We start from the raw sequence: 21,389 nt of genomic DNA on the forward strand, positions 1-21,389 counted from the left end.
GTTGATAGGTTACATTTAGCCACTTATCTTTGACCTTTGAAGAAACAACTTGACGTTGGACCCAAATAGCTTGCAAGTTAGCCTATAATAGGCTTAATGTTTGCTTATTTCATTGAACATGGGATTGTTGATAGACAATAGGACTACCTTGTCTTGATGCGCATTGGCAAAAGTTCACCTCCGGAAAGGAAAGGGTTACTCCCTGTATTGACGTCAGAAGTCTGAGGGAGAAAGACACTTGCCCTGCCGCTCTGTAAACAGGAGAGGCAGGCTTGCCTGATAAGATTACACCAGTGACGGAGGAGGAGGTATATTTGAAGACCTCACTTTTAATACAAAACATACCATCGGAGATGAGCAGCCTTTTGAAAGGGTTAAATGGAGCGATTATAGGGTTCCGGTGCTTTCCGTGGCACAATAGTATCGTGCGGTCTTTTATGTCGGAAGGGAGACGACAAAATACTGTACCTTGTTGGATTGACAACACTGTTGGGCAGGTAGCCTAAATCAGTTGCATATCTAGGCTACATTCAGTTGAACACGTTTAGACATATGCGGTTGCGAACACCGTTGTCTGTGGCCACCAGTCTGTCATTTCCGCGACAGTTCAGTAAAGCAGTTTCTAATGTAGCCCAGCCTACAGTTTTTGTAAGGAAGTAGCACATATGATTCGTTTTCAGCAAACTACACGAATACTGGTAGGTTATGCTATTTTCCATTCCACGTGACATGTTTGTAGTTAACGATAGGGTTATTAAGTATAGAGTCAACTGGTAACCGCTAATCTTGACGCATGTAACGATACTTCGTATCAACTTTCAAGACGGTGACATTTTATCCAGGGCTTTAGGGTTAAGGCAGACAATCGTCTGCTACAGCATTCAGATAGGCTACATTCGATCGGGGAGTCGAAAAAAGCCAAGTATATATGCATTCACTATTCCCTGGGTTAACTGAGGGGGAAAAAAACATGGGCTTCATTTTCTAGTAACTTTTTAACAATTGAGGAAGGAAAGGCATTTACTCCACTGGCCTTTCTCTAGGCCAGAGCGGATGTGACATTTGATACGCACAGGTCTTCACGGACTGGCTGGCAGAAACACCAGTCTTGCGCCCCGCTGAGAGCCCATTTCGGTAGCAGTGACCTCTGCGTAAAAGCGCATTGGAGACCACCGAGAAATAAACCACTCCCGTCTCCGGTTCGGATTTTCAATGACAGCCAATGCCATAGAGCTAATACGGAAGCCCCCTACACGTTCCTCTCGCCTCCCTCATTTGCAAGACTTCTCAGAGATCTATACTAATGGTTCATTGGACAACAGAGCCGCGGGAAATAGGGGTGCTGCCCCATGAAAAACTGCACTGGGCCTTTACTGGTTCTGTATTAGTGGACCGATATAGGAATCAAAATTATTTGTCAGTATTCAGCCATGATTACTACAAGTTTAGATAGCTGGCTAGACTAACTACCAATCTAAAAATGATTAACCAGTCCCTGCCACACATTTATCTATCTGCACCGCCATGAGACTAGGACACGCACACACCACTCATCTCCATCCCTTCCTGTTGGCTCGTTCCCCACAGGAGACTGATCACTTTCCAGGCTCCCTGGCTGTCCGTCATGAAGAAGCGAGCCAATAAGGCGTTGGAGCAGGATGAGCCTCTGTGCTGCTGTGAGTATGTGGACCGTCAGGGGGAGCGGAGCCATGTGGCAGCCTGCTGCTGTGACTGTGAGGACCTGGACGATGCCTGTGACAGGTGAGAGTGGCTTACCCATCTACGGCCAGTTACCTTCACACTCTTAGCTAATGCTTCTTCATCCAGTTTGGTATCACATCAGAAAGTGAATGTCTGCTTCTCTCCCTCAGATGGTTGAAAAAAGAGCCCCAGAAGGCCAACTCACTGTCCCATCTGGTTACTGTGATGACCGACCGCCTCCGTGTTCCCTGGTTCTGGGGTGGAGCCCGGCGTGTTGACCTATCGGTGCTCCCCCCGCTGCTCCTACTTCCTGTCCTCCTACACGTCGCAGCCCTTCACTTCCTGTTGGGTATAGTTGTTCTGACTGCTCTACCGGTCCTGGTTCTATGGTACTACTATGTCACCCACCGCAAGAAGGGCCGGACCCTGTTCTTTCTCAGCCTGAGTCTGTTCTCTCTGGGCTACATGTACTACCTCTTCCTCACCGAGATCTTCCCCAGGGGGGGTGTAGGGCTGACCCAGTTGGGCACAGTGACCTTGGGGGTGGCCCTGACTCTGGCTGCCCTTGTCCACACCAAGAGAGAACCTCGCTACATATGGCCACACCCGGCTTACGTCCACAGCACAGTGACCTATCACAGCCCTCCACCGGACAGAGACCCCGGCCACAACGGGGTCGGGCAGGAAGTAATGCTTGCCAATCGGGGTAGTGGGTCGGAACAGCAGGGCCAGGGGGTGGAGCAGATGGATAGTGGGCAGAGCAGGAACTGGTGCTCTGTGTGCAGGGTTTTGCGGCCCCCCAGGGCGGGACACTGCAGGATCTGTGACATCTGTGTCCTGAGGCTGGACCACCACTGTGTCTGGTGGGTCCCATTAAAACACCTCTGTCTGCCTGGACACACAGGAGGCTCATCTGTCAATTATTACACAGCCACGTCAAAGCAATGTCTCCGCAGTGTCATGCCAGACCTAAGAAGCAATGTCTCAGCAATTATCAGTGACATTCTCTTGTCTCTGTCATCAGCCATAGGCCTGTGTGTCTGAGAAACTCACTGATCTGTAACACACACACAATCGTGCAAAAATAATAACCTTCAAACCCTTTAGACGTGTGTGTGTGTGTGTGTGTGTTTGGTGTAATCATGGTTCTAAGTACATCTTACAGTTGAAGTCAGAAGTTTAAATGTATTTGGCTAAGGTGTATGTAAACTGTTTTTTGCAATTCCTGACATTTAAGGTCAGTTAAGATCACCACTTTATTTTAAGAATGTGAAATGTCAGAATAATAGTAGAGAGAATGATCTATTTAAACTTTTATTTCTTTCATCACATTCCCAGTGGGTCAGAAGTTCACGCACTCAATTAGTATTTGGTAGCCTTGCCTTTAAATTGTTTAACTTGGGTCAAACATTTAGGGTAGCCTTCCACAAGCTTCCAAAAATAAGTTGGGTGAATTTTGGCACATTCCTCCTGACAGGGCTGGTGTAACTGAGTCAGGTTTGTAAGGCCTCCATGATCACACACGCTTTTTCAGTTCTGCCCACACATTTTCTATAGGATTAAGGTCAGGGCTTTGTGATGGCCACTCCAATACCTTGACTTTGCTGTCCTTAAGCCATTTTGCCACAACTTTGGAAGTATGCTTGAGGTCATTGTCCATTTGGAAGACCCATTTGCGACCAAGCTTAACGCGTCTCCATGATCACACACGTGATTGATTTGCACTTTTTGTACCAAAGTACGTTCATCTCTAGGAGACAGAACGCGTCTCCTTCCTGAGCGGTATGACGGCTCTGTGGTCCCATGGTGTTTATATTTGCGTACTATTGTTTGTACAGATGAACGTGGTACCTTCAGGTGTTTGGAAATTGCTCCCAAGGATGAACCAGACTTGTGGAGGTCTACAATTATTTTTCTGAAGTCTTGGCTGATTTCTTTAGATTTTCCCATGATGTCAAGCAAAGAGGCACTGAGTTTGAAGGTAGGCCTTGAAATACAGGTACACCTCCAATTGACTCAAATTATGTCAATTAGCCTATCAGAAGCTTCTAAAGCCATTACATACATTTCTGGAATTTTCCAAGCTGTTTAAAGGCACAGTCAACTTGGTGTATGTAAACTTCTGACCCACTGGAATTGTGAGACTGAATTATAAGTGAAATAATCTGTATGTAAACAAATGTTGGAAAAATTACTTGTGTCATGCACAAAGTAGATGTCCTAACTGACTTGCCAAAACTATAGTTTGTTAACAAGAAATTTGTGGAGTGGTTGAAAAACAAGTTTTAATGGCTCCAACCTAAGTGTATGTAAACTTCCGACTTCAACTGTACATTATATTAATTTAGCAGCAGGTGCTCTCATCCAAATTAGTCAGCGCTGTACTGTGTGTGGTGTAACCCAATGATCTTAGTACAGTGTATTGGCTGTCTGTGTCTGTGTGTGTGTCATGTCAACACTGTGGTAGGATAAACAGCTGTGTGGGCCAGTCCAATCACCGCAGCTTCCTGTTGACACTCCTCCTCTTCCTGTTGACCTCTCTGTATGGGATCAGTCTGGTGCTGCGCAGCGTGTGTCCTCAACAGAACCTTGTCACCGCTCTGGTCTACTGCCCTGGCGTCTACAACCAGCACAGGTAACACACACCATACATAATGCACACACACAAGCTGTTACATGCTGACCAGACCGCACGCGTGCATGTCGATTTTGTCCACCCACACCAGATGCGATCAGGACACGCAGGTTGAAATATCATAACAAACTCTGAAACAATTATATTAATTTGGGGACAGGTCAAAAAGCATGAAATATTTATGGCAATTTAACCAGCTACCTTGCTGTTGCTAGCTCATTTGTCCTGGTAAATTAACATTGGGTGGCTATTTTACCTGAAATGCACAAGGTCCTCTACTCTGACAATTAATCCACAGATCAAAGGGTAAAAGTTTGTTTTGAGTAATATCTCCTTCAGGCTTCTTCTTTGGACTTTATATGGCGGTTGGCAACCAATGTTAGGTGCATTACCACAACCGACTGGAGTGTGGACCTCAGTTCATCTTTCAATCACACACACGTGGGCATATGCTACTAAAAACCAATGAGGAGATGGGAGAGGCGGAACTTGCAGCGCATCAAGCATCACAAATAGAACCAAGTTCTATTTTAGCGCCTGGCTACGTGGACGCTCGTTAACTCTCGCAAACAGTGTGGGTGCAATGATGGAATACCATGTATGTGTACATTTATTCTGCAACGCATGAGACGCGAGCAGTGTAGTCAGCATGTTAGGCATTAGAGGCTAAAATGAGGTGGTGTATGAGGTGGTGATCAATAGTGTCCTAAAATACCCACTGGCACCAGGGCCGTAACCACGGTTTTAGTGAGGTCGGGGAGCGGGTTGAAAGTTGAAGCTCATTTACTGCATTTCTTTACAATTTAAACACTTTAAAATGCTATTTGGAGAACAGGAAACACAAGCAAAAATGACCCCAGCCATTATCACCTTGGCTGCTGTAGGCTCATTCACCACAGTCGAACATAACGAACAAACAACTGTTCGTAATTCCAATCCTGGTGACTCTAAGGGAACAAGTGTTTTTTATTTGCATCAAAGCATTATTTTCTTTTGTCTGGGACACTTAAAGCTGTGATGTTTTGGAATAATTGGATATTTATAGGGGAAATGTAGGTTGATTGAAGTTTCTATAAGAGACTTCATCATTATATTTTCCCCTACCTGCCCTACTACTGACCCAGATTTACAGAGCAGTTACTGTGGCTCAGCATGGTTGTGTAAGGGTAAATGTGTGTGTGTGTTTACTGATAATGCTTGTTTTGTTGTTATGTGTGTAGTGTAACTGCCATTTTGTCTCCCACTCAGCACTGTAATAAATGTTATGTTGCTCAGATTTGTATATGTATAGCCCCTTCCCTCTCCCATGGGTGTTTTGTAGATCTGTATATGTATAGCCCCTCCCCTCTCCCATGGGTGTTTTGTAGATCTGTATATGTATAGCCCCTCCCTCCCCCATGGGTGTTTTGTAGATCTGTATATGTATAGCCCCTTCCCTCCCCCATGGGTGTTTTGTAGATCTGTATATGTATAGCCCCTACCCTCCCCCATGGGTGTTTTGTAGATCTGTATATGTATAGCCCCTACCCTCTCCCATGGGTGTTTTGTAGATCTGTATATGTATAGCCCCTTCCCTCTCCCATGGGTGTTTTGTAGATCTGTATATGTATAGCCCCTACCCTCCCCCATGGGTGTTTTGTAGATCTGTATATGTATAGCCCCTTCCCTCCCCCATGGGTGTTTTGTAGATCTGTATATGTATAGCCCCTTCCCTCCCCCATGGGTGTTTTGTAGATCTGTATATGTATAGCCCCTTCCCTCCCCCATGGGTGTTTTGTAGATCTGTATATGTATAGCCCCTACCCTCCCCCATGGGTGTTTTGTAGATCTGTATATGTATATCCCCTACCCTCTCCCATGGGTGTTTTGTAGATCTGTATATGTATAGCCCCTTCCCTCCCCCATGGGTGTTTTGTAGATCTGTATATGTATAGCCCCTTCCCTCCCCCATGGGTGTTTTGTAGATCTGTATATGTATAGCCCCTACCCTCTCCCATGGGTGTTTTGTAGATCTGTAGAAACCAGATAGGTGGAATCTGTGTATTAAAGCTCCTCTTAGCCCATTGTTAACACATCTGGTTTCCAAAAATAGAGGGTTTGGGCTAGAGATGGTTTTCAGGAATGTATGAGTCATGTCCTCTATTCAGTGTGTGTGTGTGTGTGTTCCAGCTCAGCGCTGTGTTTCACCTGTGCGTGGTATAGCTGCATAGTGACTAGTGGACTACTACACCTGCTGGTCCTGCAGCTCATCAATGTCAGCTACAATGTGACGGAGCGAGAGGCGCGCACCGCTCTCCGAGACAAGACTGCCCACAGTCTCTACTGGGGCCTTGTCGTTGACACAGGAGTCTACTCACATGGTTTCCGTGGCAACTGGGCAGAGTTCCTGACCATGGGAGAAGGCCCGGACGCCCCCTGGCCCAGCCTCACTGACCTGGTGTAGCTGACATTGGAGAAGGCCCGGACACCCCCTGGCCCAGCCTCACTGACCTGGGGTGCGTTCAACAAGGAAAATAGTTTGCGAACATTGGCTAATGTTAGCTAACATATTCCATTTGTTTTGTGTTAGCCACGACCATTCGCTAACGTTAGCTAACAGTCAGAAGGTAGTGTGCGGTGAACGTAAGTGTCGGTTTCAGGTCTTAACTGCCGCTACAAAATCAAGTGGCCATGTAGACTTTCTACTATATTTAGTAGGAGTAGTTAAGTCATTTTCAGTTTGAATACTGTCGCTAAAAAGCCACAGAAAATCATTACAAAACGTTTCACTGTAACATTTTGGAATATTTATTCAACTCAAATTATTACTCTGGCAACATGTTCACCGCAAACAGAAGCTTTGTTGAACTCTCCTCTGGTGTAGCTGAGCTGCTCAACAGCATAATGGCATCGTTACATGCTGACCAGACCGCTCGTGCGCATGTTGATTTTGTCCACCCACACCAGATGCGATCAGGACACGGAGGTTGAAATATCAAGTAATCGCTCCTCCTGTTTTCAACTCTGGACTTTATATGGTGGTTGGCAAACAACTTCAAGGTGCGTTACCACTACCGCTGAAGCTCAGTTCATCTTTCAATCACCCAGTGGGTATATGCTCCTAAAAACCAATGAGGTGGGATTCATCAAGCGTCACAAATAGAACCAAGTTCTATTTTAGCGCCTGGCTACGCGTACGCTCGTGAGCAGTGTGGGTGCGATGATTGAATAACATGTATGTGTACATTGATTTTGCGACGCGAGCGGTGTGGTCAGCATGTTAGAAGTCATTGATCAATTGGACGATCCAGGTAGAAGTTGCCTACAGATCTAGAGTCATCTCTTACCCTCATACAATCTGACTTTAACCGTTAGGGGGAAGTACATAAAACTGAGCGTAGATCAGTCTGGAGGGGGGGGGGGCGCAACTTCACCCTACCCTGTGATAGAGGCGTCACTACAGACCCTGGTTCGATCCCGGGCTGTATCACAACCGGCCATGATCGAGAGTCCCATAGGGCGGCGCACAATTGGCCCACCGTTGTAAATAAGAATTTGTTCTTAACTGACTTGCCTGGTTAAATAAATGAAAATAAATATGGACAAGAGTTGGAGGATGTGGCTGCTGTACTATCTTTCACCACCAGATGGCAGCATATCTCCACACCTCAGACTGTAAAGACATCTCCCTCTCTCCTGTTAATCAGTCTTCTACCTTGTCTGTCTGTATTTCCCCTCCCTATCTATTATGTCTTTCTGTTCTCCCCAGTCAGTCTTTCTGTCCTCTCCTTCCCTAATCTGTCTGGGACTGGGAGGGAGGCCGAGCCAGTCTGAAATCACAAGCCTTTGTTAAGGTGTCACAGTGATCAGTTCTGTTGTGAAGTAGCGCCCCCCACAATACCGTCCCTGAGCTGAACCATAGGCTACAATAACACACAACCACTTCTGTTAACTTCACTGACTGACAGCCTCAATCAAATCTCACCATCTCTACCCCTCTCTCTCTCTCCCTGACCTTTTCTCCCATTCTAGTGCTGCAATTGCTCCGTGCACCTTTCATCCATCTCTATCTCTCCATCGATCTGTCTCACGCTCCCTCTCTCTCTTCATTTTCCTCACGCAATCTCCTTCCAGGGTCCTTCTACCATTCTCTCGCTCTCTCCCTCCTCAGTTGAAGTGCCTTTGATGGGAGAGGTGACCAAACCACATGACCAAAATAAAATGAAGCCCTAGACGTTCCTTTCAACACTGATTAACACTCCTCAAGAAAGGAACAGCTGTTGTCACTATATGTTATTTTTATGTACAACAGTTCCTGTGAGCTTCAGAAGGAAACATAGGTTATGGGTATTTATCAAACCGCATCGTGTTGATACATCTCTGTGAAGATGAAGTGTTGTTGCATTAAACATAACATTTACATTTTAGTCATTTGCTTACAGAAGCAATTAGGATAAAGTGCCTTGCTCAAGGGAATATTGATTTTTTTCACCTAGTCAGCACAGGGATTGAAACCAGCAACCTTTCAGTTACTGGCCCAAAGCCCTTTTACATGTTCTGGCTGAAAGCACCATGCTCTACCAACTGTGCTACACAGGACTTAAGAGAATAAAACAACAAAAGCACAGAGTTGTGGGAGAACAACTTCGACAGACTACCCACAGTGAGAATCGTTTATGGTGATATGAATAACATAATGCTTTTTATTTTGTATGGCTTCAAGCTCTTGTCAAACTGCATCAAACTGTGACTTCAAAAATATTAAATAACCTGAATTTTAACTGCAATTTTAAGAGTCATTGCTGTTACAAAAGTTTCCAAACTGTATCCACCTTTCTCAGGTAATGAAGGTAGACCAACAGCTGGTATGTGTGTGCTTGTTACAGCAGCAACTTAATCATCTGCTTTGGGTCCTATCCACTGATTTATCCTCTATGCAAGTATTCTCTGCCTGCCTGCCTGTCTGTCTGAGTGTACTGTACGTATGTCTACTGTACATGTGTGTGTCCTGTGGGTCACAGAGGGCCTTGTTCCCAGGTACAGTCCAGAGGAGAAGAGCAGAAGTCAGGGAGGACCTCTGCCACTCGGCGTCTCAGCTGCTCCCTCCTGGTCTCCCTCCCTCTCTCCTCACGCAGCCACCCCGGATACCGTCTCCAGGCTTGGAAACAGCTCCGCACCGCCCGCCTGGGACAAGGACGGAGAGGAGAGAAACCAAGTGGGACAGACAGACATGCACACACAGGACAGAGAGGGGACAGAGAGAAGCAAACAGAACAACTTAGAAATCCCTTACAACAACAAGCGATTATACAGTCAGGTCCTACATATGGAGCATGTCTGCATCTTACACAGTAGGATCAGGTGGCTAGGACAGGTGTCATGTTTCTAGGACAGGTGTCATGTTTCTAGGACAGGTGTTATTGGTACAGGCAGTAAAGGCCCAGGTAAACACACCCACCTGGTACTGTGTTCCTGAGCCTGCTGCTCCCGATCCCAATCTGCCATCCTCTCCTGGGTCACGTGATCTAGCAGTCCAATCAGAGCCTTCTTCAGAGTATGCGTGCGCCAGAACCGCTCAGCCCGCCCTTCCAGAACCATGCATTGATCCTTCAGCTGAGCCAGAACATGTAAAACAGAACGGGTCAGGTCTGGATAACGGGTCAGGGGTGGATAACGGGTCAGGGGTGGATAACGGGTCAGGGCTAGATAAGGGGTCAGGGGTGGATAAGGGGTCAGGGGTGGATAAGGGGTCAGGGGTAGATAAGGGGTCAGGGGTGGATAACGGGTCAGGGGTGGATAAGGGGTCAGGGGTGGATAACGGGTCAGGGGTGGATAAGGGGTCAGGGGTGGATAACGGGTCAGGGGTGGATAAGGGGTCAGGTCTGGATAAGGGGTCAGGGGTAGATAACGGGTCAGGTCTGGATAAGGGGTCAGGGGTGGATAAGGGGTCAGGGGTAGATAACGGGTCAGGTCTGGATAAGGGGTCAGGGGTGGATAAGGGGTCGGGTGGATAAGGGGTCAGGTCTGGATAACGGGTCAGGGGTGGATAACGGGTCAGGTCTGGATAAGGGGTCAGGGGTGGATAAGGGGTCAGGGGTGGATAAGGGGTCAGGTCTGGATAACGGGTCAGGTCTGGATAACGGGTCAGGTCTGGATACAGTACACAGGAATGTCCATATCAATAGGGACTGATATACCAAAGACTGCCCACCGCGTCACTATTAAACTGAGATCAGTATTCAAATGTATTTATGTTGGGAAAATTACAGAGTGGCCTTTTGTATGCCTCAGTCTCTATTTGTGTGAGAGTTAGTGTGTATGCTTCTATGTATAGCTAGAGAACGCCTGATATCTCCAGGAGGGATAGGTTTCATTTTTGTCTTCATCTGTTGTCTAGTACTGTCTAGCTAGCTAGGGCCATGTACTTTAGGTGCTGCCTCTCCCCAGTAGCCTACTTGGTGTGTGAACTGCTCACTGCTCATAACTAGCAGATGATTGTTGACACATCAACCAGGATGAAGGGGCAGGGCAATTTGTGACTGTTGTTTTGGTCATCAGTGGCTGTATTGGAGGGGGAGAGGTTTCTCCTCTGCAAGGCAATCAGCAGTTAGTTCTTCAGTCTGCCCTGGTTTGTCAGCGGCGGTCATGTCAGTGGCAGTCTCATGGCCAAAACTAAGACCGTAGCCAAAACAATCCAGGCTGTATCACAACCGGCCATGATTGGGAGTCCCATAGGGCGGCATACAATTGGACCAGCGTCGTCTGGGTTTGGCCGGTGTAGGCCGTCATTGTAAATAAGAATCTGTTCTTAACTGACTTGCCTAGTTAAATAAAGGTTTAATTAAAAAATACTGTTCTGCGGTGTTGTTCAAGGAAGGAAAGAAAGGCTCTACTCTTACTTGAGTATCTTACCTAGTTATTTTCAGAATAGTTAATTCTGCTCTTTTGTAGCTTTGTCAACTGTGTGTTTTAATATGCCTGTTCACTCCTCTCCCTGTAGGTTTTACAGACACTCCCCACCCCTTGGCTGCAGCCCTTCTAATTTAGTGTACCCTGCGCACACAACCCATGAGGTATTCCTTGTCTCCGGCAGGGTTTGGACCTGCTGATCTGCGGTCAAGAACGCTGTGTTCATCTTAGTCTATGCTGCCCTTATTGACCCAGACAGAGACCTGGATCACCCCAGAGAATACTACTACTCCAGCTTCTCTCTCTTCATCTGACTACTTGTTCTCGCATAGTCTGAGACCATCTGGTTGTCGTGGTGATGGCACAGGGCTACTCATTTTTCCTAAGTGGAGATTTTCTCTTTTCTCCCTCACTCACTCACTTGTCCACCTACCCGATCACCCATCAGGTGCCCTTAGAGAATTCCTCAATGAGCTTGACACCTTGATAAGCTCATTTCCTGACAATGGGCTCACCGCTCTTATTGGGCGACTTCAACCTCCCAACGTCTGGCTTCGATTAATTTATTTCCACCCGTTTCTTTCCCCTCCTTGCCTCTTTTGACCTCACCCTTTCCCAGTCCCCTCAAACTCACAAGGCAGGCAATACGCTTGACCTCATCTATACTAGAGGCTGTTTGCCTACTGATCTAATGGAAACACCACTCCCCTCTACCTTCTCTTCCTCTGTATCTGCTGCTAAAGCCACTTTCTATCACTCTAAATGTAAAGCTTCTGCCTCTAACCTTAGGAAACTCTTATCCACCTTCTCTCTCCTTAATCGTCCACCCCCTACCCCTCCCTCTCTGCAGCTGACCACTTTGAAAAGAAGGTTGACGACATCCGCTCATCATTCACTCAGCCTATTGAGTCCACTGGTCCCACTCACACAGAACTACCCTACGCTTTGACCTCTTTCTCCCCTCTCCTTCCAGATGAAATACTGTGACTTGTGAGGTCTGGCCGTCCGACATGCCAGCTCGACCTCATCCCAGACCATCTCTGGAGATCTTCAAGACCGGTTTCTCAACCAAGACTCCTCTTCTCTGTGTCACGGAGGCCATCCGCACTGCCAAAGCGGACTTTCTCTCCTCTGTTTTCATCCTCCTAGATCTATCTGCTGCTTTTGACCCTCTGAACCATCAGATCCTCCTCTCCACCTTCACACAACTGGGCATCTCAGACTCTGCATCCTACCTGGCAGACTGTTCCTACCAGGTGACATGGAGAGGATCTGTGTCTGCACCACACACTCCCACTACTGGTGTCCCCCAGGGCTCGGTTCTAGACCCTCTCCTCTTCTCTCTACACCAAGTCACTAGGCTCCGTCATATCCTCACATTGTATCTCCTATCAATGTTATGCGGATGACACTCAACTACTTTTCTCCTTCACTAAAATTAACTTTTTGGTCAACCAGCCAATGTTTCTAAAACAAATGTATTACTAGTAAGAAGTAATGGGGTATTGCTTAATCATTAGGTGAGACAAATGTTTGTTCAGCTGCCACTTTAAGGGATGGGCCATTACCGTGGTAACTTGGTAACTTGTTTGTCTGTGATGAAAAAATCTCAGACTGCGACGTCTTCCTAGTAGCAGACAGTTGTCGCAGACTCAAACTAACATTGAACAACCTAGCGTGTGAATATAAAAGTCACACTTTAGTAGCCTTTCAGGTCAATTGGACCAACTTCTACATGTGGGCTTTGGATTGAAAAAAAAACAGTTCCCAAATTCTGTAACCACCCACCAACATGGCTGGTGAAATAGACATTCTTACCCACCAATGACAAACTCTACCCACATTTGGCGGGTGTTCATTTCCCACCTTGCTTCTGACACGCATCTCTGCGTGCCTGGCAGATATCTCGGCATGGATGGCGGCTCATCACCTCAAACTCAACGGAGCTGCTCTTCCTCCCGGGGAAGGCCTGCCCGCTCCAAGACCTCCATCATGGTTGACAACTCTACAGGGTCCCCCTTCCGGAGTGCAAAAAACCTTGGCTTGACCCTGGACAACACCCTGTTGTTCTCTGCAAACACCAACGCTGTGACTCGCTCCTACAGATTCATGCTTTACAACATCTGTAGAGTACAACCCTACCTCACACAGGAAGCAGTGCAGGTCCTTGTCCAGGCACTTGTCACCTCCCATCTGGACTACTGCAACTCGCTGTTGGCTGGGCTCCCCACTTGTGCCATTAAACCCCTGTAAAACGCTGCAGCCCGCCTGGTGTTCAACCTTCCCATGTTCTCTCATGTCAGCACGCTCCTCCACACACTCCACTGACTTCCAGTTGAAGCTCACATCCACTACAAGACCATGGTGCTTACCTGCGGAACAGCAAGAGGAACTGCACCTTCCTACCTTCAGGCTATGTTCAAACCCTACACCCCAACCCGAGTACTCTGTTCTGTCACCTCCAGTCTCTTGTCCCTCCCACCCCTACCGGAGGGCAGCTCCCGCTCAGCCCAGTCCAAGTTCTTCTCTGTCCTGACACCCCAATGGTGGAACCAGCTTCCCCCTGAATCTAGGACAGCAGAGTCCCTGCCAATCTTCATAAAACATCTGAAACCCTACCTCTCAAAGAGTATCTTAAATAATCCCACTGCACCCCCCCTGAAAACCCACCCAAGAAACTTCCGTAAACTAACACTCAAACTTGACTCTCTTCCCCCTTACTAGTTCTGACTTTGTTGATAGCTACGTTATTGAGGAAACATTTACTTACTATGACTGAAATGTGGTTTTCCGACCTAGCTACTTAAGATGAATGCACTCACTGTAAGTCGCTCTGGACAAGCACGTCTGCTAAATGATGTGCGTGTGTGTGCATGGTGTTCATACACTCACCCTTTTCCAGTTGCCCAGGCTCCTCCGTAGCAGGATGTGTTGATGCAGTTGGTCGGCAGAGGCCCATTTCTGAGCCAGGGACTCGCCTGCTACCTGATGCCAGGACAGCGTGCACCGTCTCAGGAGAGACTGCCTGTGATGAGCCCTGGCCAGCTGGAAGGGAATGAACAGAATACTGCGTATGCATGCACACCTATTCACAGGTAACAAACAATGGCATGGTACAACAGGATTAGGAACCTGCATGTCACTGAGGCAGACATGGTGAACATATATTGAGAAATTGACAGTACAATTTGACATTTCTTTCCAACTCATGGTCTTTAAAGAAGATAGGACTTTGACCACTGGTAAATAAAGAGAATAGAGTTGTTGGGAATCAAGGTAAGTTGTTGGGAGTCCAGGTAAACCAGTAGCAGAATAGAACATGGAATATGGAACGAGCTGTTCAGCTGCTCAAGATTGTATACAGTAAATTGGAAGTGAACATGTTGCTGAGCACAGGATTCTGCTGAGGGGAGGACATCTCATAATAATGGCCAGAAGGGAGTGAATGGAATGACATCAAGCACACACAACTATGTGTTTAATACCATTCTGCCCCTGCCATTACCCAGCCATTACCCAGCCATTACCCTGCCATTACCCAGCCATTACCCAGCCATTACCCTGCCATTACCCAGCCATTACCCAGCCATTACCCAGCCATTACCGCGAGCCTGTCCTCCCCAGTTAAGGTGCCACCAATCTCCTGTACAGCTGAGCTGTTACACCGTCCATCTTAATGTCACTTGCCCATCAATCATTCTTCTCCTCCAACCTCTCATCTCACTCTCTTCCTGTACTCCTCTCCTCTAGCCTCTCTCTCTTCCTGTACCCCGCTCCTCTAGCCTCTCTCTTCCTGTACCCCTCTCTTCTAGCCTCTCTCTCTTCCTGTACCTAGCTCCTCTAGCCTCTCTCTCTTCCTGTACCCCTCTCTTCTAGCCTCTCTCTCTTCCTGTACCCTTCTCTTCTAGCCTCTCTCTTCCTGTACTCCTCTCCTCTAGCCTCTCTCTCTTCCTGTACCCCGCTCCTCTAGCCTCTCTCTCTTCCTGTACCCCGCTCCTCTAGCCTCTCTCTCTTCCTGTACCCCGCTCCTCTAGCGCCTCTCTTCCTGTACCCCTCTCTTCTAGCCTCTCTCTCTTCCTGTACTCCTCTCCTCTAGCCTCTCTCTCTTCCTGTACCCCGCTCCTCTAGCGCCTCTCTTCCTGTACCCCTCTCTTCTAGCCTCTCTCTTCCTGTACCCCGCTCCTCTAGCGCCTCTCTTCCTGTACCTTCTCTTCTAGCCTCTCTCTTCCTGTACCCCGCTCCTCTAGCGCCTCTCTTCCTGTACCCCTCTCCTCTAGCCTCTCTCTCTTCCTGTACCCCGCTCCTCTAGCGCCTCTCTTCCTGTACCCTCTCCTCTAGCCTCTCTCTCTTCCTGTACCCCGCTCCTCTAGCGCCTCTCTTCCTGTACCCCTCTCCTCTAGCCTCTCTCTTCCTGTACCCCGCTCCTCTAGCCTCTCTCTCTTCCTGTACCCCTCTCTTCTAGCCTCTCTCTCTTCCTGTACCCCTCTCCTCTAGCCTCTCTCTCTTCCTGTACCCAGCTCCTCTAGCCTCTCTTCCTGTACCCCACTCCTCTAGCCTCTCTCTCTTCCTGTACCCCTCTCTTCTAGCCTCTCTCTTCCTGTACCCCTCTCCTCTAGCCTCTCTCTCTTCCTGTACCCCTCTCCTCGAGCCTCTCTCTCTTCCTGTACCCCTCTCCTCTAGCCTCTCTCTCTTCCTGTACCCCTCTCCTCTAGCCTCTCTCTCTTCCTGTACCCCTCTCCTCTAGCCTCTCTCTCTTCCTGTACCCCTCTCCTCTAGCCTCTCTCTCTTCCTGTACCCCTCTCCTCTAGCCTCTCTCTCTTCCTGTACCCCGCTCCTCTAGCCTCTCTCTCTTCCTGTACCCCTCTCTTCTAGCATCTTTCCATCTCTCTGCCAGTTCAATTTGTCCTACTGGTTCTAACAAACAGGTAGTCAAGCAGGTGATCATAAACACATAAATACTGTAAACATAATTCCAGCTCTGAGCGTGATGTCTGGGATTAGGGTGTATGTGCATTTGGTTTAAGATGTGTGTGTGTGTGTGTCATATTTCCATTGGAATTATGTGAGGGTTTGTTAGATAAATAGTCTTCTATGTCTGTTTGTGTATTTGAGTGTAGCTGTGAATACATGTGTGTATTTCAGTGTAGCTGTCTCACTATGAGTGTATTTTTACCCCCTTTTCTCCCCAATTTCGTGGTATCCAATTGTTGTTTTTTTGTAGCTACTATCTTGTCTCATCGCGGGAGAGACGAAGGTTGAAAGTCATGCGTCCTCCAATACACAACCCAACCAAGCCGCACTGCTTCTAAACACAGCGCGCATCCAACCCGAAAGCCAGCCGCACCAATGTGTCGGAGGAAACACTGTGCACCTGGCAACCTTGGTTACCGTGCACTGCGCCCGGCCCGCCACAGGAGTTGCTGGTGCGAGATGAGACAAGAATATCCCTACCGACCAAGCCCTCCCTAACCCGGACAATTGTGCGTCGTCCCACGGACCTCCCGGTCGCGGCCGGTTGCGACAGAGCCTGGGCGCGAACCCAGGGTGACTTCAATAATAGGATGAGACAAAACAACAGGATATGGAGTGCTGGGTAGGCATGGTGTTGGCCAGGTCAATGAGAACGGAATGAGACTGCTAACTCTATGTGCCGAGCACAATCTCATTGTCACCAACACCTTGTTCCAGCAGAAGAACAAATATAAAACATCATGGATGCCCCCACGCTCCAGACACTGGCCCCTGATTGGCTACATCATGGATGTCCCCACGCTCCAGACACTGGCCCCTGATTGACTACATCATGGATGCCCCCACGCTCCAAACACTGGCCCCTGATTGACTACATCATGGATGCCCCCACGCTCCAAACACTGGCCCCTGATTGGCTACATCATGGATGCCCCCACGCTCCAAACACTGGCCCCTGATTGGCTACATCATGGATGCACCCACGCTCCAAACACTGGCCCCTGATTGGCTACATCATGGATGCCCCCACGCTCCAGACACTGGCCCCTGATTGACTACATCATGGATGCTCCCACGCTCTAGACACTGGCCCCTGATTGGCTACATCATGGATGCCCCCACGCTCCAGACACTGGCCCCTGATTGACTACATCATGGATGCCCCCACGCTCCAGACACTGGCCCCTGATTGGCTACATCATGGATGCCCCACGCTCCAGACACTGGCCCCTGATTGGCTACATCATAGTGAGATGTTCTGACACTAATGACGTCCTGCTGACACCTGCCACGAGGAGTGCAGAATGCTGGACAGATAACCGTATGACACTGATAATATGTCCCCCCCACAACACCTGCAGTAAGAGGCATCTGCACTGTACCCGGCTTGAGAAATCTCCAGAAATGTACGAGTTCCATCACTCTCTCGCTGAAAGGCTGAGGGAGACTGAGCCTCTTCTGAGCTGAAAGGCTGAGGGAGACTGAGCCTCTTCTGAGCTCAGAGGTCCCCATGGACCAGAAGTGGGCAGCTGTCAGCTCAGTGCTCTATCAGGCAGCGGCCCACTCCATTGGCCACAGAGGTAGGAAACATCAGGACTGGTTCGATGAGAACTCGGACACCATCACAATCTTACTGGACAATATGCGCACAGGGCTACTCAACAGCCCTTCGCCAGCAATGGAGAGCATCACGCAAGGAAGTGCAAACACTTGTGTGCTCTGCAGAACAAAGGGTGGACGAATAAGGCACAGGATATCCACATTTATGCCGACAAAAATGACATGCACAATCTCTACATCTCCCCTAAAGCTATCAGTGGTCCTAGAAGTTGCTCCATCACCCCCTGAAGACATGGTCTGACTCTCTTGAAGGACCAAAACCAGATCCTGTTGAGGTTCGGCTGACCATTTTGAAGCACTACTTAACCAGCGCTCTCCAACAGACCACTCCATCCTGGAAGAACTGCCTGTCCATCCACCCATTTCAAAACCTCAACCATTTGCCAACCTTCCAAGAGGTGTTATCAGCTCAAGAACAACATACAGCCATGCCTGTCCCCACCAACACAGACATACAGACTGAGACATACAGCCATGCCTGTCCCCACCAACACAGACATACAGACTGAGACATACAGCCATGCCTGTCCCCACCAACACAGACATACAGACTGAGACATACAGCCATGCCTGTCCCCACCAACACAGACATACAGACTGAGACATACAGCCATGCCTGTCCCCACCAACACAGACATACAGACTGAGACATACTACCATGCCTGTCCCCACCAACAGACATACAGACTGAGACATACTACCATGCCTGTCCCCACCAACACAGACTGAGACACACAGACTGAGACATACTACCATGCCTGTCCCCACCAACACAGAATGAGACATACTACCATGCCTGTCCCCACCAACACAGAATGAGACATACTATCATGCCTGTCCCCACCAACACAGAATGAGACATACTACCATGCCTGTCCCCACCAACACAGAATGAGACATACTACCATGCCTGTCCCCACCAACACAGAATGAGACATACTACCATGCCTGTCCCCACCAACACAGAATGAGACATACAGACTGAGACATACTACCATGCCTGTCCCCACCAACACAGAATGAGACATACAGACTGAGACATACTACCATGCCTGTCCCCACCAACACAGACTGAGACACACAGACTGAGACATACTATCATGCCTGTCCCCACCAACACAGAATGAGACATACAGACTGAGACATACTACCATGCCTGTCCCCACCAACACAGACTGCACATGCCCCACCTGCAATAAAGTGTGTGGATCTCAGATTGGACTCTACAGCCACCAAAGAATTCACTGTTAACTCTGAAATGGAAGTCATCATCGGATACGATGGACTCCCATAAGCGAATACAATATGGTGTCTGCTGTGTTTGATTGGCTGTCCTGAGCTATGTGACTCTAGGGGAGAGTGTGTGAGTGTGTGTTGAGTCTCTCTGTGCAGACCCTGCATGGGGCCAGTTGATTGGTCGAGGCCGACAGCGCCAGTGATTACCTGAGTGTTGGCTTGGCTCTGGGCGACTAGGCGTTTCCATGGCTCCAGGCCTCGCCGTAGTAAAAGAGTTCTGTGGTAGTGTTGTTGGGCCTGGGTCTGGAGCTGCTGGTCTCGCTCCAACCTCCACTGTTTCTCCTGCTCCCTCTAAATACACACACAGTCAGTCAGGCACACACACACACACACACACAATCAGTCAGACACACAGTCAGACACAGTCAGACAGAGACACACACACAGTCAGACAGAGACACACACACAGTCAGACAGACACACACACACAGTCAGACACACACACACAGTCAGACAGACACACACAGTCAGACACACACACACAGTCAGACACACACACACACAGTCAGACAGAGACACACACACAGTCAGACAGAGACACACACACAGTCAGACAGACACACACACACAGTCAGACAGACACACACACACAGTCAGACACACACACACAGTCAGACACACACACACAGTCAGACACACACACACAGTCAGAGACACACACACGGTACTTACTGTGTTAATGTGTAGCTGCTTTATGTACACATGGTTCTGTTTTATGTTTGTGATTAAGCTCCTAATATCAGAACTAGGAACCACATTTTCAAGAGCTTCTAAATGTCTAGTTAGATCTGACCATCAAGCTGTGTCAGTGTGATGTAAAGCCAACATTATCACACATAACATTGACCAACCATTGCATCAATGCTTTGAACAGCTATCATCAAAACATCACTACAGATCTAAGGGAATAAAAATTGAATGTTCAATGTGTTTCCATCGCATTTTCAACTCTAGTTTTGATAGTTAGCGATAGTTTTGATAGTTAGTTTTGATAGTTAGCGATAGTTTTGTCACAAAAACTGTTACGTTAAATAGCAAATGTGCCTACTCTACTTCTGTCTGCATTTACATTGTACTGAAGCGTCCTGTTTCATCCCAGCTGTTGTGATTTTTATTATAAATGTATGTTATGACTTGCATAAAGACTGGATGGAAATGTGGTGACTGTCACATTTCTTTTGTCTTTTATGGCTTTGTTTCGGGAAAAAAAGTCATTTTCCTTGACAGAATAATTATTCTCATCTGCATTTGACAGATATTACTTTCACCACTAGAGGGCAATTGGATGATTTCTGTGGGTCTGTCCTCCCTAAATGGACTGTTTTTGTGCTTGGCAGTTCTCAGCTGTTAGCAGCCAATGGGCTAGCAGTTTCTTACTGGCGATTAAAAACGGAGGATTCCTTTTTTAAATTTTTTTCTCTTCTCTCAAGTCATTGCTAAATTATTCAATATAACAAATCAAACATTAAACCTCAAACAATTCATGGTATCCTCGTAAACAATTCATTTAAAATAAAAAATAATAAAATGAAGACCCGGTGTTTGTGCTCAAATGTGTGCCGTTGCCCAGCTATTAAAAGGGACAGACGTTTAAGTTTAACGTTATATTATGTATTGCATACGTGTTAATGACATCTATGTGTATATATACTGAACAAAAATATAAAATGCAAACATTTCTATGATTTTAGTGAGTTAGAGTTCATTTAAGGAAATCAGTCAATTGAAATCAATTCATTAGGCCCTTATCTTTGGATTTCACATGACTAGGCAAACCAGGCCCACCCATTGGGGAGCCAGGCCCAGCCAATCAGAATGAGGTTTTCCCCACAAAAGGGTTTTACTACAGACAGAAATACTCCTCAGTTTCATCAGCTGTCTGGGCTGCTACCATACGATCCCGCAAGTGAAGAAGCTGGATGTGGAGGTCCTGGGCTGGCGTGGTTACACGTGGTCTGTGGTTGTGAGGCCGTACTGCCAAATTCTCTAAAACGATGTTGGAGGCAGCTTATGGTAGAGAAATGAACATTAAATTATCTGGCAACAGCTCTGGTAGACCTTCCTGCAGTCAGCATGCCAATTGCACGCTCCCTCAAAACTTGAGACATCTCTGGCATTGGGGGACAAAACTGCACATTTTAAAGTGGCCTTTTATTGTCCCCAGCACAAGGTGCACCTTTGTAATGATTATGCTGTATAACCAGCTTCTTGATATGCCACACCTGTTAGGTGGATGGATTATCTTGGCAAAGGAGAAATGCTCACTAACAGGGATGTA

General features: G+C 47.6%; 2 protein-coding genes across 6 annotated transcripts in view; one reads left to right on the forward strand and one right to left on the reverse strand.

Annotated features, from left to right (window-relative positions):
* The first annotated feature begins 173 nt into the window (after positions 1-173).
* Positions 174-9,096, forward strand: LOC112252989 (palmitoyltransferase ZDHHC23-B). 4 transcript variants are annotated; one of them, XM_024424816.2, is made up of 5 exons: positions 174-308; positions 1,588-1,761; positions 1,872-2,564; positions 4,169-4,336; positions 6,506-9,096. In XM_024424816.2, exons 2-5 carry the CDS (start codon positions 1,625-1,627, stop codon positions 6,777-6,779), a joined length of 1,272 nt encoding a protein of 423 aa, XP_024280584.1. In that variant the 5' UTR covers positions 174-308; positions 1,588-1,624; the 3' UTR covers positions 6,780-9,096. The 4 variants fall into 4 exon arrangements, with proteins under 4 accessions (XP_024280584.1, XP_024280583.1, XP_024280586.1 ...); XM_024424815.2 differs by lacking the exon at positions 174-308 and adding an exon at positions 315-698; XM_024424818.2 differs by lacking the exon at positions 174-308 and adding an exon at positions 315-698 and having other exon boundaries at positions 4,256-4,336.
* Positions 9,097-9,223: 127 nt separating this feature from the next.
* LOC112252984 (coiled-coil domain-containing protein 191-like) overlaps positions 9,224-21,389 on the reverse strand; it is a 33,746-nt gene continuing 21,580 nt past the window's right edge. The window contains exons 15-18 of one of the 2 annotated variants that reach the window (XM_042308468.1): positions 19,259-19,402; positions 14,117-14,269; positions 9,774-9,928; positions 9,224-9,499 (exon numbers count right to left, since the gene is read on the reverse strand). In XM_042308468.1, coding sequence (XP_042164402.1) covers positions 9,331-9,499; positions 9,774-9,928; positions 14,117-14,269; positions 19,259-19,402 — 621 coding nt within the window. In that variant the 3' untranslated portion in view covers positions 9,224-9,330. Of the gene's footprint in view, positions 9,500-9,773; positions 9,929-14,116; positions 14,270-16,708; positions 19,006-19,258; positions 19,403-21,389 lie in introns of those variants that run through there. The other variant, XM_042308469.1, reaches the window with a different exon arrangement.

The sequence above is a fragment of the Oncorhynchus tshawytscha genome, linkage group LG29, assembly GCF_018296145.1.
Source record: "Oncorhynchus tshawytscha isolate Ot180627B linkage group LG29, Otsh_v2.0, whole genome shotgun sequence".
Taxonomy (NCBI): domain Eukaryota; kingdom Metazoa; phylum Chordata; class Actinopteri; order Salmoniformes; family Salmonidae; genus Oncorhynchus; species Oncorhynchus tshawytscha.